The sequence below is a fragment of the Pipistrellus kuhlii genome, unplaced genomic scaffold (genome assembly GCF_014108245.1).
Source record: "Pipistrellus kuhlii isolate mPipKuh1 unplaced genomic scaffold, mPipKuh1.p scaffold_m20_p_1, whole genome shotgun sequence".
NCBI classification, from domain to species: Eukaryota; Metazoa; Chordata; class Mammalia; order Chiroptera; family Vespertilionidae; genus Pipistrellus; species Pipistrellus kuhlii.
In genome coordinates, this window is record NW_023425404.1 from 7,815,250 (window position 1) to 7,830,530 (window position 15,281).

The 15,281-nt window shown below is 39.8% G+C and overlaps 1 protein-coding gene across 19 annotated transcripts in view; it reads right to left on the bottom strand.

Moving 5' to 3' along the window:
* Nucleotides 1-15,281, bottom strand: part of NRXN3 (neurexin 3) — a 1,462,974-nt gene that overhangs the window by 47,251 nt on the left and 1,400,442 nt on the right. For 18 of the 19 annotated variants that reach the window (XR_006740652.1, XR_006740674.1, XR_004986670.2 and 15 more), the window contains one exon: nt 2,088-2,166. Coding sequence is in view for 15 of the 19 variants with exons in the window: in XM_036430072.2 (XP_036285965.1) it covers nt 2,088-2,166 (79 nt within the window). In the remaining 4 variants the exon portion in view is untranslated. Of the gene's footprint in view, nt 1-2,078; nt 2,167-15,281 lie in introns of all 19 variants that reach the window. The other variant, XM_045576633.1, reaches the window with a different exon arrangement.

Below are 15,281 nucleotides of genomic sequence, written 5' to 3' on the forward strand. Positions count from 1 at the left end.
CACAAAGATTCAATCTCACAGTACATGTGTGCCTGCATGTGGTATGTTGTGGAAGAGCCACATTCAAGGGGCCAAAGAGCCACATATGGCTTGAGAGCCACAGTTTGCCAACCACTGACCTAGAACATAAGAGGTATTTGTTGGAGAGGTCATGCAGGTGGTAAAGCTCCTTGTTCTCTTTTCTCTGACAGTTCATTTATGAGAATTATTAGAACAGGAAGGACTCAAATGTAGATATGCATTGTATCCTTCCTAAGTGCTAAGAAATATTTATTAAATGAATGACTGAATGAATTAATTAATAAGTACTTGGTGTTCAAGTGCCAGTATAATTAAGTGCAACTGCCCCTTTTTTAAATTATATTTTAGTATAGTTGATATACAATATTATATTAGTTATATTAGTTTCAGGTGTACACTATAGTGATTTGATAGTCTTATATCTTGCAATGTGATCACCTTAGTAATTCTAGGAAACATATCATTTTTCAGACTTATCACAATATTATTTACTATATTTCCCATAACCTTTTTTCACCCATTCCCTACCTCTCTCCCCTCTGTCAACCATCTCCTTAGTCCATGTTTCTATGAGTCTGTGTTTGTTTTTGTTTGTTTTTTTTGGTGGGTTTGGTCTTAGATTCCACAGATAAGTGAAACCATATGGTATATTTCTTTTTCTGTCTGACTTACTTCTCTGACATTAATAACATCTAGAGTTAAAACCTCACTTAATACATTGAGATCATTACAGAATAATTTGAAAAAAAAATCTGACTAACCAGGTCACAGTTACTTTTATTCCACACAAAAGGGAACGGATCACACTCCAAGGTGAAAAGGCCCCACATAGTTATGTTATGTCTCTAAGTCATGCTAAGGACAGGCACCCACAGAACTTCCTGGATCCAAAGCCACTTGCAAGTCACCAGCAATCAGGCTTCCACAAAATGTGAAAACTTGTAAATCATTCTGGGGTAACAGGCATATTTTTACTTCTGCTATATTATTTCTTCATGAAGCTTAAATTGCTCTAGAATTAGCAAAATAAAATGTTTACTGGCTTGCTTTTTTTTTTTTTTTTAAGGAAAGGGGGAAAATTAAAGCAACCCAAAGAATCAATTAGAAAATTCTATTTACTTCTCTTAGCTTTTGCAGAAATAAGATCTTAACCCAACTCCAGCTTTTAATTCTTTTAAACATACACAGAAATTCTATGATATCTGTTCTCTATTATATTTATAAATGTTTAACGTAGAGCAAGTCTCAAAACAGATGACTTGGGAAAGTTGATAGGAAATAATCAGGGACTACAGTTAACTGCTGGACATTATATCATATAAAACTCACTCTAAAGAAAAGCCATAAAACATCAAAATGTATCTGGGTGCAAATGGGGAACACACGGAAGCTCCTAATTGCCCAAGTCCTCGGACTTCAGCACAGCGAATACATTTTGAAGCATCTCAGCTGTTGACATGGCATCACTTGCTACTAATTTTGTGTTTCCTCTATTGCTGCACAAATTCTCTAAACACCCAATGAACAAAATTAGTATAGATATAATACCATGTGAACTGCTGTTGAAATCCCATGAAAAATGTCTTTGTTTTTGGGTTTTGTTTTGTTTGCCATTTAGGCTCAGAATAATTCATGAGGTTTAAGTGATCATTACAGCTCCACTTGGGATAGATAATTTTTTGATGTCATTCCACTATAGGCCTCTTCATGCTCCTACCACACCCTGTCAATTTCCACCAGCCACTGGCTGCTATGCATTTGCTGTTCCCAGGGTCAATCTGGGTGTTTGCTCAAAGAGGGTTGAATACCATGGATTTTTCTTTATCAAGGAACTGACTTTAAATTTCCCTGGGATCTTGTTACTCTTTCCATGGGATTTGATGCTTTAGATTACACATTAATATTTATATATTTATATATGTATACTTATACATATATAGATATGGGAAATATACACATTAACACACTATAATATCTATACAACACATGTCTATTCACATATACGTATGTATTGTTTTTTGCAAATGAAAAAATAAAGCAAGCAAAACAAGACTGACCTAACCTACCTGTACTCGGTTCACATTCAACAAAGTCTTCATCATCGCTTGAACATTCAGCAGATGATACAAGGTCATCTGATGTTGGCTGTGCATGTAAAGAAAATAAAGGGTAGGGGAAGAGAGAGGAGAGAGAGATAAGGAAACCAATGAACAAAAGCATAGACAACTTATCATGGTGTCCTGCCTCCATCATTATTACTGTTTTTCTTCTCTAAGAGGGAATACTGTAGAATGCAAAAATTTTAACTTCCCTGTAGCTGTGAATGGCTCTGGACCTGGACAATCTGTGTGGGTCTTACGTGAAGCTGAGTGACCCAACCTGGTTCTAGGAGACTCATTTGTAGCCCAGGAAATCACATGGTCATCCTGACTCTCTTCTGACTTTAGTTTCAATTTTGAGAATCAGAGGGGCAGGAAACAGGCTATTGCAAAGGGTGGGCAATACAAGAGTACAAGCCAGCCCAGGAATGCCCTGCAGCTTTGAAAGAGTTTCAAATGCATATGGTGTGCGGTGTTGAGTGTATGATTTGGTGGTTGTGAATTGGTAGGCAGATATAATTAATGAATGTTGTGGAATGCAGTCTGTTCAGGAATGGGGTAAAGGCTTCCCTGGCTAGCAGCAATGTCTTTGTGTAATTGGTGCAATTAGCTGAATTTGTAATGTGCACCAGCAGAGAGATAGCAACAAGAGTCTCTTGATACAGGTAAGAAGAAAATCTCTTGTCGCAATAATAGTAATTCAACTTGAGACCATTTGTTTTTCTATTGGATCCCAGAGAAACTCCCTATTTGCCGGGGATCTGCTGGGAGGAATATAGGGGCTGTGGGTATGGCTAGTAAGAAGAACCCTTGCTACATAATAATAGATGAGAAGACTTCTTTGTGTGCCTGGTACATGCACAAGAAATACTGTTGAGTTAGTTAATCTATACATCTTATAAAAAGAAACACATTTTGTCCTATTATATACATAAGGGCAATATACAATAGAGTATATACTGGTTTGCTGGTCTTATTCCTAATGCACTGAAGTCTGAATCCATATTCAAGAGCAAAAGCAATTATAAGCTAGATGCTGTGCAAGCCTGTATACGTATTTATTAATTATAGTTATTATTAAGCAACATAATTTTTACAACAACTCTTTGGGACAGGTGCAATTATCATACTTTTAAAGAGAACTGAAGTTCAAAGAGATTAAGTAAGTTGCTGAGGGACACACATCTAATAAAATATAGTGAGTGAGAATTTGAATAGATAAATGTTATTCAAAGTCTTCATTTGTGGCCCACATGGGTTTCTCAATACTCTTTCTTACATGATGTTATTCATTGAATTGTGTCCCCTCAAATTCCTATGTGGACATTCCAGTCCCCACACCACAGAATGTAACTGGAATTTGAGGTTAGGTCTTTAAAGAGGTAATAAATTTAAAATAGGGTCACTAGGGTAAACCTAATCCAATATGACAAGTGTCCTTATCAAAAGATGAGACTAGGACACAGATGCACCAAAAAGGATAACACACCATGTAAAGGCACAAGGAGAAGACAACCATCTACAAGCCAAGGACAGAGCCCCCGCTCCCCACCCGCCCAAAAAAAAGTAACTCAGCTGATACTATGAACTTGGACTTCTGGCTTCTAGGACTATAAGAAAACAAATTTCTGTTGTTTAAGCCACACAGTCTAAGGTACTTTTGTTATGGCAGTTCTAGCAACCAAATACACGTGACAACCCATATGCTTCGTTTTCCCAGACAACATCTGTTTGGAAATACTCATTCTAGGCACAAAATTATTGGGCACATCAATGAACAGTAGAAAAACCACATTAGGTCATTGATTTCACTTAACTGATGGTGGCAGAGCAGTGCCTTAACCCACCTCTTTATTCTACAACCAAGGCAGATACTTTTACCCCGTTCTTCCTTAAAGTTAATAGAAGGATAATTTTCAAACATACTTTTTTTTCCCTTCAATTAGACGCTACTGAAGTGTGCATTTCATTTCCAGCAACTGATGATGTCAGTTGTGTCCTGGAGCCCAATTTTTCCTTTATTTTTATTATATATATCAATATATATATATATCAATATATATATATCAATATATATATATATATATCAACATATATATATAATTATATTTATATAATTTTTTAAAATATATTTTATTGATTTTACACAGAGAGGAATTGAGAAGGACAGAGAGTTAGAAACGTCGATGAGAGAGAAACATCGACCAGCTGCCTCCTGCACACCCCCTACTGGGGATTGCCTCCAACCAAGGTACATGCCCTTGACCAGAATCAAGCCTGGGACCTTTCAGTCCTCAGGCCGATGCTCTATCCACTGAGCCAAACCAGTTTTGACCAATTTTTCCTTTAGAGAAATGGCCAGTTTACTCCCCTGGAGGTTCCTGCTGGCATGGGGCCTCATGCAGGTCCACTCCGGGGTATTTAGGAAGAGAGATGGCAAGGAAATAAATGCCTACTATACACATGCATAAGGCAATTATAAGAGGCAGACACTATTTTTGCAAGGGCCACAATCACTTTTAGATCTTTCTAAAGGATGCATTATGTCCAGGGGTGATTCCTCCCCCAAGGCAGCAATGATTGTTTTGGGTGGAGGGAGCAGATCTTAGCTATAACAAGGGTTTATGACCTACCAACAGCCCATAGTACTTAAATAAATATACAGTATATCTGTGACATTAAAATTTTATAAGATAAGGGCAATTAGGAAAAAAAAAGTCTCAAAAACAAAACAAAACAACAAAAAACAAAAAAACTCCGTAGAGGGTGGTAATGAAAAAGTGTTGGAGAATACACTGCTACAATATAATCAATTGGAAATTAATTGTTGGTGACTTAATTATAAGGAACTTACGAAATGGCCCATATACTGCTTAACTAGTTTTGGTCTCTAGAAATGAGTAAAACCTGGTGAGTTAATGAAAATCTAGTGAGCTAATCTCAAGAACAGAAGGCCACGCTATAAAAAAGGTCATTGAGCAAGTGTATGGAAACAATGCATGATTCCAACAGAAACCAAACAAACAAACAAATAAAACAACCCCACAATAAACATTAACACAACATTAGTTATATTATGTTAACTTAATTCTAAGAAATTTATCTTAATTTTTATTGGCCAAAGAAATTATTTTTTTGTTTGTTTGTTTTTTCAAGAAAAGTACTAGAATTTTGAGATTGAAAAAATACTATTTTCTTCTCCCTTCTCCACCTCCTCATACTAGACAAGTTTTCTCCCCTATGGTTTAGATGACATTGTATATAGCTACATTCTCCTTCCCCCTTACCATCTCAACTTCTGTCTCCAAAATTGGCCCCTAACCCCCATGTAGACCCTATGCATATGTTCTTCCATGTTCTTGCTCCCTTTCTCCCCAGTTCACTGTCTCTGGGCCCCATTTCCCAGAGATTTGTTTTCTGCTGGTCTTCTCTATGAATATGGATAAATGCAACATTTCTCCCAGGCAAGAGAGGCACATTTATCAGCAGTTCTGATAAATGGTGGCTAGACTTGAAGGTTAAATGAGAGGCAGACCATTAGATGGTGGTTAAGAGCAAGCCTGACTTTCTACTACACTTTCAGCTGGTAACCTGGAGAATCAAATTATTTCCTTCTCCAACCCTCTTTTTTTTTTTTCATCTATAAATTGGGATAAACAGAGAGTTTCATTATTAGTTGGATATTGATTTAAATGTAATATTTAAAAGTGAAAATCTAGCCTGGTTGGTGTGTCAGTGGGTGAGCGTTGATCTATGAACTAGGACGTAGAGGTTAGGTTCCTGGTTAGGGCACATGCTGGTGTTTCAGGCTCGATTCCCTGGTGATCAGTGGGTATCATAACTAACAGTTGGAGTGTCTGCCCCCTGGTGGTTATTGCACTTTATAGGTACCAGTTAGCTGGTCTGCCAGTCACTTAGACTTTTATATATATAGACTAGTGGCTCAGGGCATAAAATTCATGCATGGGGGTGGGGTTCCCTCAGCCCAGCCTGCACCCTCTCCAATTGGGGACCCTTGGGGGATGCTGGCCTGATCTCGCCCCCAACTGCTTTCCCCTGCTGCTCTGATTGCCCCTAACCCTGCTGGCCTAATCTTGCCTCCAACCCCTTTCCCCTGCTGGCCTGATTGCCCCTAACTGCCTCTGCCTACCTGATTGCCCCTAACTTCCCTCCCCTGCCAGCCTGATCTTGCCCCTGTTGGCCTGATCACCCCTAACTGCCTCTGCCTCAACCTCCACCACCATGGCTTTGTCTGGAAGGAGGTTGGATGTCTGGAAGATTACTGGTTGACCTGGTCTAATTTGCATATTATCCTTTTATTAATATAGATAGATTATATAGGATAGGATTGCTTAAATTGGGGGGAAAGCCCTTTTCATTAGAAGGAGATACTCTTGGCAGACAAAAATACATAATCCTTATGTATGGAATGATATCCAGCTATATGCACTATACTGCTAAACCAGTCATTTAAAAATTGAACCACTGTTTTTCACCTTACACCAAACAGCTATTGCCCTTAAAACTCCTCCTCAGCTCCAACCTTAGGTTCTGCCTTCATAGTTCACCCAAATTAGGTTCTAATTGGTCAGTTTCTATGCCAGTCAGCATCAAAAGCTCCACCTCCTAGGTAGCCATTGCATCCTTGTACTTCACCCAGATTTGGTTCTGATTGGTGAGTTTCTATGTCAGTCAGTGTCTCCTGGCCAATCTCTGGGCCTGATCAGAGAGGTGGGTGATGATTGCTGGCATCGCCCAGAGAAAGAGAGGCAAGGTCTGATCAACAGCTGCCACAGAGGCTGTGGATCAGACCCTGCTTCTTTCTCTGGGCCTAATCCACAGCTCCCTCAGCAGTCAGTGCTGGGTTGCTGCAGTGACCCAGCACTGACTACAGGACTGACTTGAGGTGTTTGGTGGCTCAGGGTATAAAATTAGGGTTTGGTCACCCTAACCCTAACCCTTTTGGACATTATGGACCCTGGATCTTTATATATATATAGTCTAGAGACTCAGTGCCCATGAAATCTTCACGGTTATGGTCCTAGGCCTAGCCTGGCCTCTGATGCTGGCCTCTGCCACCTGAGACACTATGTGACGCTCCTCACTCCAGGATAGTCTGCAATGCTTGTGGCCCCTTTACTGCTCTGAGAGACGTCCCCATTCCACTACTGCTCTGTGAGGCTCCTCTCCACCCCAACACTGCTCCACAAGGCTCCTTCCACCCCGCCATGCTCCGGGAAATTTCCCCTGCCCCAGGACTGCTCTGACTGCTCCACGAGGATCCGCCCACCCCTTGACTGCTCTGTGAACACCCCCTCCCCAACTGCTCCACAAGCCCCTCCCCTACCCCTTGACTGCTTCACGAAGCTTGCTGCCACCCTACAAAGCTTGCCACTGGAAACTCCGTGAAACTTCCCCTGCCCTGCCACTGCTCTGCGAAGCTCACCCCTCCGCAGGACTGCTCTGCAAAACTCCCCTGCCCCGTGACTGCTCCATGAAATTCACTGTTGCCTGTTGACTGTTCCTTTAAGCTCGCTGCTGCCCCATGAAGCAGCCTACTGCTGATGCTGCCACTGCCCTTCAACAATCCCCAGTCCTGTTCACCACCATCCCCCACCCTCATGGAGAGCGACTTGGGGGCCAGGGAGAAGGAGGGTACTGAGAGGTGCTCCATGCACTTCATTGTGACTATAGTCAGTTCAGTCATGATGGCACCTGGCTCTTTATATATTAGGATATGCATAGCCCATGGACATGGCAATAGGGTAGTGAAGACTTTGGAGGGTAGAGGCTGAGAGAAGGGGGGAGTGAGGGGTAATGGGAGATATATGTAATACTAATCAACAATAAAACTATATTTAAAATTGTAATAAAGCAGCTAATATGCTAATCATTTTATTTATTTATTTATTTAAAAATATATATATATTTTATTGATTTTGTACAGAGAGGAAGGGAGAGAGATAGAATTAGAAACATCGATGAGAGAGAGTCATCGATCAGTTGCCTCTTGCACACCCCCTACTGGGGATATGCCCACAACCAAGGTATATGCCCCTGACCGAAATCGAACCCGGGTCCCTTCAGTCCCCAAGCCAACGCTCTATCCATTGAGCCAAACTGGTCCCAGCTATGCTAATCATTTTAAAAAGTAGCAATCTTAGGCTGTGTGGGTACATTTTCCCAAAATCACAACCATTTTTCATGATTACTCATAATTCCTTAGAGAAAAAGAGTAATTAGAACTCGAGAAGAAAAATATATCTGAACTACATATCTAGAACCCTGCCTACTAAGCACATTTACCACTTATTAGACTTTTGCTATATTCAGGCTTTGCGCTAAGAAGTTAAAACATGTTAACTTTTTTAGTTCTCATAATAACTAAGGGTGCAGACATTTGTAGTGACATCTGCTATTTTGAATGGTCCACCATCTATTCTCCTTCAAGTAACAGCATTGCTTTAGGAAACTCTTCCATTGTATACTTGTCAAGAATGCTCATCAAGGTGCCTTCCATGTCATCTTCTCCACATTTTGCCCCCTCATCACGATTGTCTAAAGCTCTCATATTCCCAATGGCTAGGCTTATAGGGTTTATCTATTATGGTTCCCATATATCAAAAAGCAATATGATAAGTCATTCTAGGAAAAATAAAAGATCTAGCCACCCTCAGTGATATATGCCTATATTATCAAGGTGTTCTGTTCATTCCTTCATTCATTCCTTTATTACTTGAATAAATATTTATTGAGCACCTATGTGTCAAGCACTGTAACATTAAGAGGAATAAAGTGATAGATAAAACGCAGTTCCTCTGCTCTGGGATTTCATAGTCTCTGAAGAGGCATCCAAGTAAACAGGCAAACCCTACATAGTAAACTGAATGTAAGACAAGTATAAACACAAGATGCTAAGAGAGAAAATGGCAGGGGAGAAGAGAGAGTTCCTGGGCAGAGAGGAAGTGGAAAATGAGCCCTTGGAGCAGGCAGTAGTGCAGCAGGGAAGCTGAGAGCTGTGGGCAGGAGAGGGGCATTCTAAGTGAAACCAACAGCCTTGTGAAGGCTCAGAGGTATGAAAAAGCAAAGTTTATTTGCACACATATGAGTAGTAGATGAGTGGAGTGAAGGGATATATTACAATGACAGTATGGCAGCTAGCTGAATTATCATGTGGTTCTCAAAAATTTGGATAATGAACATGAATTTAATATCTTACCCTATAAGACTTTTCTCTTTTTTCCCCTTCCTCACACCTCACCATATCATCCTTTGCTTTTCTTTTGGAAGCCAATACACATGGTTTCAAAATGCAGTGTGTAGTGTAGGTCTGATTACACCCATTTCTTTACAGTGAAGATTAAAGACCTTACTTTGTCTTCACAAGAGGAGGAAAATAGTCTCCTGTCCCTATTTATTAGCCAAGTCCTATATTAAAAATAATAATTCACACCATCCTGTTTTAAAATATGTAATTCATATTTTTAATTCACAAGTTGAAATTACTTGGATCTGTATTAGGAATAATAAAACTAAAGGTAGGAATTATAATAACTTTCAATAAAAGAATTTCTCTTGCAGGAGCTCTCTTTATTCCTTTCCTGAAAGAATTTTTATTACATTTATATTCTTTTCTCTTCCTACCAATGTTTATTGAAATTACCTTCAGAATAAACTGGGCCAGAAGAAAGCTCAAAGCTCTGTCCACCCAAGTAAATTTATAGGTATATTTATCTCCCAGTTCCCTCAGTTCCACAAACCTCGCTTCTCATTTTCCTTCAATGAGTTATTGTTTTTCTAATCACCTGCTTCCAATTATTTACTCCGAAGGGCTCTGTCCCACTTTAGCACAGGAATGTCATTCTTCAATGCCATCCATCACTTGGCTCTGAGAAAAATGCCTGCACTGTCCTCAGAACAGCTCGGGATAGTTTCAGCAGGTCCCCTCCTTACTGCCCTGTGTCTCTCTGTGACTTCCAGTTCCATCCATTAGCCCTTTATCTTATACTGAGAATAGGCTAATCATGTTGGGGATAATCATTTTTCTCCATCCAGCTCCTTGGGAGCACGCTTATTTGACGGAGTTTAAGCAAGATAAAATAAGTTCTGCCACAGAACAGCTTTATGAAATTATAAATAACACACTCAAGAGTGATGATCACCTTTCTTCCAGTGAAAAGGGAAAAGAGAAAGGCCCATAAATATTCTGCAGGCCCACAGAAAACAGCCATATATCTCTGCAGCTGCTTCATACTAAAAAGAATTAAATTCCTTCAAATGTTTGTTGTTTTCTTTACCCTTCTACTCGTCCATTCTGAGACCCAGTTGGCAGTTTGAATATCTCATAGGAGGGAGGGTCTGACCCAGCTTTGTGCTGAGTGTGCATTCTCTATTTAAATAAAGGATTTCTGAGATTCTTTTAATTAAATTAATAACCCATTGACTCTAGGTAAAACTATAAATTTTAATAAGTTTTTAGAAGTTTGGCCATCTCAATTTATATTTATCTATTAAGATTTTCTTTATTAAATTCTTGGCATTGAATACATCCATCTCTGATCAATGCTAATAGATGACTCCCCCTTCCATCACACACACACACACACACACACACACACACACACCCTACTGATCACTAGATGATTTTTAGTTGAACCAAAGGTATAGATTATTAGCAATATTCTTAAACTCCCCATTCCCCACAATCAGCACATCATTTCACTCAACTCAACCTTAGAACATCATTAAGATCATATAAGTGTGATTATCTATACCTCATTATATTCCAACATCTTTTTATCTTCATCTTCAAAAGTGCAACTGACACTATTATGCAAAAATGAAAGAAACAATTTTAACTCATTACTCAAGTGTAAAAGACAGGAGCATACCATAGACAAAAAGACAATGGTGAAATCTGTTTAAGATGCTTTCTGAGTTCTCCTTGTGTCCTACTGATGCCCTTGTAGTAACCCAGTTATTATTCAAAGGGGAGATCAGATAATAAAACTGCATTTAACACTTTCCAAGTGTCCCCCACTGACTGATGGGGGAAGAGACCAGACAAAGGCAGTTTAGCTACATGCCCAGTAAGGTCTGAGTGCTGTGAGAAGATGCTTCCAATCGATCCTGGGAGAAAGTCAGTGGGCAAAAAAGGCATGGCCACTGCAAGTGCTAACCTGAATATTTAAACTTCCAAAGGATGTTCTCTCTCTCTCTCTCTCTCTCTCTCTCTCTCTCTCTCTCTCTCTCTCTCTCTCTCTCTCTCTCTCCTCTCTCTCTCTCCCCTCTCTCTCTATTCTCCTGTAGCAGGGGAGGCAGTCTCTTGCATCCACATGGCTCACAGCTATGTGGGACTCCACACAATAGACCAGTGGTCGGCAAACTGCGGCTCGAGAGCCACATCTGGGTGCAGGATATATAATTTTATTTTTGCATGTATTTTACTCATTGATTCAGTCTTTCCTCAACAAATGCCTATTAACTGCTTATGATGTGCCTGTCACTGTGCTGAGGGTTAGGCAGACTCAGTCCTTGTCCTCCTGGAGTTTACAGAAGACTGGGATTTGCTCCAGGCCAAACAAGAAAACACTGATTATCTGTTAAATAATCAGCTGCAAAAACTTAAACTGAGGTTCACAAATAGTATCCACTCTACCAAAATAGCAATTTACATAGGAATCCAGGCATGTAGTTTCCCATTAAACTCTGCCCACCCTCACTAGCCTCCATATTCTTCCTTTTCTTTTCCACACTACATACACTAGAGCAGGATAAAAAAAATGATATGATTTAATAAGTTTTGCTGAAGAATTAACCTTTAAGGAAACCCCTTTGCAGACTCAAGATTTAATTAACAGTAGAAGAACCAAGCTAAGCTTAACCAAATTCTGTGCCAAGGATCAGAGTCCTTTATTTTTATCCTTGATGTCTTCCAAGATTATATAAATAAATGTGGTTTAACACCCTTTGTTTCCTCTCTCCTTTCTTTCCAGTTTTAAGATTTTTCTTCCATCTGTTCAAAAAAGGAAGGGTGAATCAAGAGAGAGGGGAGGGAGGAAGGAGAAGAGAGCAGGTAGAAGGGAGATTAATCTATCTGTTTTTCAAGGCAGCCTGACAGAGGGAAGAGGGGTATTGAACCACAGAAGATTAACCAAACTTCAATGTACCTTCCCAATAGCAAGAGGAATGTAAAGCTACGTGGTGTTCCACTGATAAGCAAATCCCTTTAAATCCTTTCAATTTATTTCTTGGCCTGGAGAAATTACATATTATTTAGGAGGCAGGAAAAAAATAAAAATGCCTACCGAACCACACACCGTCTCCAGGAATCTAGAGCCAAAGTCTATTGATTATAGTACACATAAAAGTCTGGCTTTCAGACTGTTTTTTTGTTTGTTTGTTTGTTTTTTTATTTTCTCATTGGTGCAGTCTACTTTAGGACCACTAGTCAGAAAGGTCTGTCTGTGTTTCCTCTGTAAACTCTTTTGGTGCTTACCACCAACATTGTTCAGTATGCAGGGTCTCACCATTACAAAGAAATGCCAACAACATAGATGTAGCTCCAAAGACCTTCTTCCTGCCCTCCCTCCCTCCCTCCCTTCCTTCCTTCCTTCCTTCCTTCCTTCCTTCCTTCCTTCCTTCCTTCCTTCCTTCCTTCCTTCCTTCTCTTTCTTCCTTCCTCCCTCCTTTCTCCCTCCTTTCTTCCTCTCTCCCTCCCCCCCCCTTTTTTTTTTTTCCAAATTTGATTTGTTATTTCCTTTCTAAGTGAGCTCTTTATTCCAGCATTATTACTGAAACCAAGCCTCAGTTTTTAAAGGGTGAGCAATGCCAAATATAATGTGACCCACAAATTGTGATGTAGATTTAAAGGATGTGAACATTCTGAACTAAAGTCTTCATTATGGAGAGCACAATGTGTGTTTGTTTTGTGTTGATATGATTCATTTCTCCATGGTCTTTCTGGTTATATAGTTCAGGGAGATGAAATGGTTTTGAAAAAAGAATAGAAAAAGTAGAATCTTGTTCTCTTGGTCGTCTATTTCGTAGTCTAACCTCACCATCTGGCACAGGACAAACAACCATCCCTAGCAGGTAAGAGCACAGCTTAGAAGACTTAATAAGACCCAAATATCAGAGGAGAGAGGGAGTGGAAGGATAAAACCGGTCCTTGATACTGCTCAGCAACTCTGAAAACAGATGTCAGGTCCACCATTCAGTCCAGAGCATATAGCAGTGGTTCTCAAACTTTGGTCTCCTGATGAAGTAAGATATGCTAGATGAGCAGAAGAGAAAGGAGTGGCAAACAGCAAAATATTGGGTATCAAACATAAGCCCTGATATTTTTATTTTTTTTAAATATATTTTTATTGATTTCAGAGAGGAAAGGAGAAGGAGAGAGAGATAGAAATATCAATAATGAGAGAGAATCATTCATAGGCTGCCACCTGCATGCCACCCAGTGGGGATCAAGTCCACAAACCAGGCATGTGCCCTTGACTGCCTTGATTGGAATCGAACATGGGACCCTTCAATTCTAAGGCCAAAGCTATATCCACTGAGCCAAACCAGCTAGGGACTGGTTTTTATTTATTTATTTTATTTATTTTTATTTTTGTCAGCAGACCACTTTTACTGAAAAGAATGTGTGGTGCACATGAACATCTGCCAGCTCTGTCGGTATAGACAAGAGTTGAGAACTGCTACCTTGAAACTAAACATGGTTGAGGTTTATGCCTAGTAAGCAAGAGACTAAGAAAGAAATGCAAGCTCCAAGACATTGCAGAGTAAACACCAGAAGGAAGAGCATATTAGCATAACCTAGAACTTATTATGTGGCACAGGAAATTTACCTTCAAATGCAATGAAGTGAACATCAAACACAATTGATAAAAAGACAAGATTACCTTTTCCTTGTTTCACTGAAAAGAATATCTCACTCTCAGCTATGTACAGTAATATTAGAATAGTCAGGTAAAGGTGTCAGAGCAACAGGAGCAGTTAAAGCAAGGTTTATGTATTTCACATGATTTAATCATAAAATACTGAGGGAGATACGTGTATAAGTTTGAGTCAGAATTATGAGAGAAAAATGAGAGCCAATCCTAAATAATAAAAGGTTAATATGCAAATCAACTGAACAGCAGACGACTGGTCACTATGACACACACTGACTACCAGATGCTCAATGCAGGGGCTGCCCTCTGGTGGTCAGTGTGCTCCCACAGGGGGAAGCATCACTTAGCTAGAAGCCCTGAGCCTGACTTATTGCTGGTGAGTACAGTGGAGGTGTTGGGAGCCTCTCCTACCTCCAAGGCAGTCAGACATCACCCGAGGGCTCCAGGACTGTGAAAGGGTGTGCAAATTTCATGCAACAGGCCTCTAGTTAAACAATATGATTTCAAACCCTGAGAGAGGATAAATGCAAAAGATTCTGGCTTTGGAATGAGAATTTACCCATAGTTACTCTTTCCCGGAAGATAATATCAATATCCCACAGAGAAAGATTGGGGACTGAATTAAGATGAAGTTCTTTGATTTGTATCACAAGTCCCAAGTCAGCAGAAGTCTTCAGGTCCTATTGCATGAGACACTCAGGAACCCAGATGGACTCAGCCTCCAGAAATCACTCCCTCATTCCCAGGCTGCAACTAGCTGTAAAGAAATAACCTTATCTTGGAGGCTGGTTTAAAACAATTTGCAAAAGGAAACACAATTTTACTTCTACCGTGTTTCTCAGAAAATAAGACATCCTCCGAAAATAAGACCTCCCCTGAAAATAAGACCTAGCGCAACTTTGGGAGAAAAAAATAATATAAGATGCTGTCTTATTTTCTGGGAAACAGGATATGTGAAAAGGGACAAGACTACTTCTCATTTGTGATGGACAGCAAGGCAAACAAGTTTTCCTTGTTCTGGTTTATAAGCAACAATATTGATTCCCTGGTAAAGTGGCTTTTGAAAATACACAGGTGTAACCCCAGGCATGAGACCTATGTGGTCACAGAGGGATCTATGCTCACAAGAGCGTTGCACTTGGTTGAACGCTCTTACAATCTTAAAATTCTTTACCATTTCAATTTTGAACTTGTGTTTTGCAAGTGAAGCTCAATGAGACACTGGAGTATGTGCATAAGCAAATTAGATACATGCAACATATGT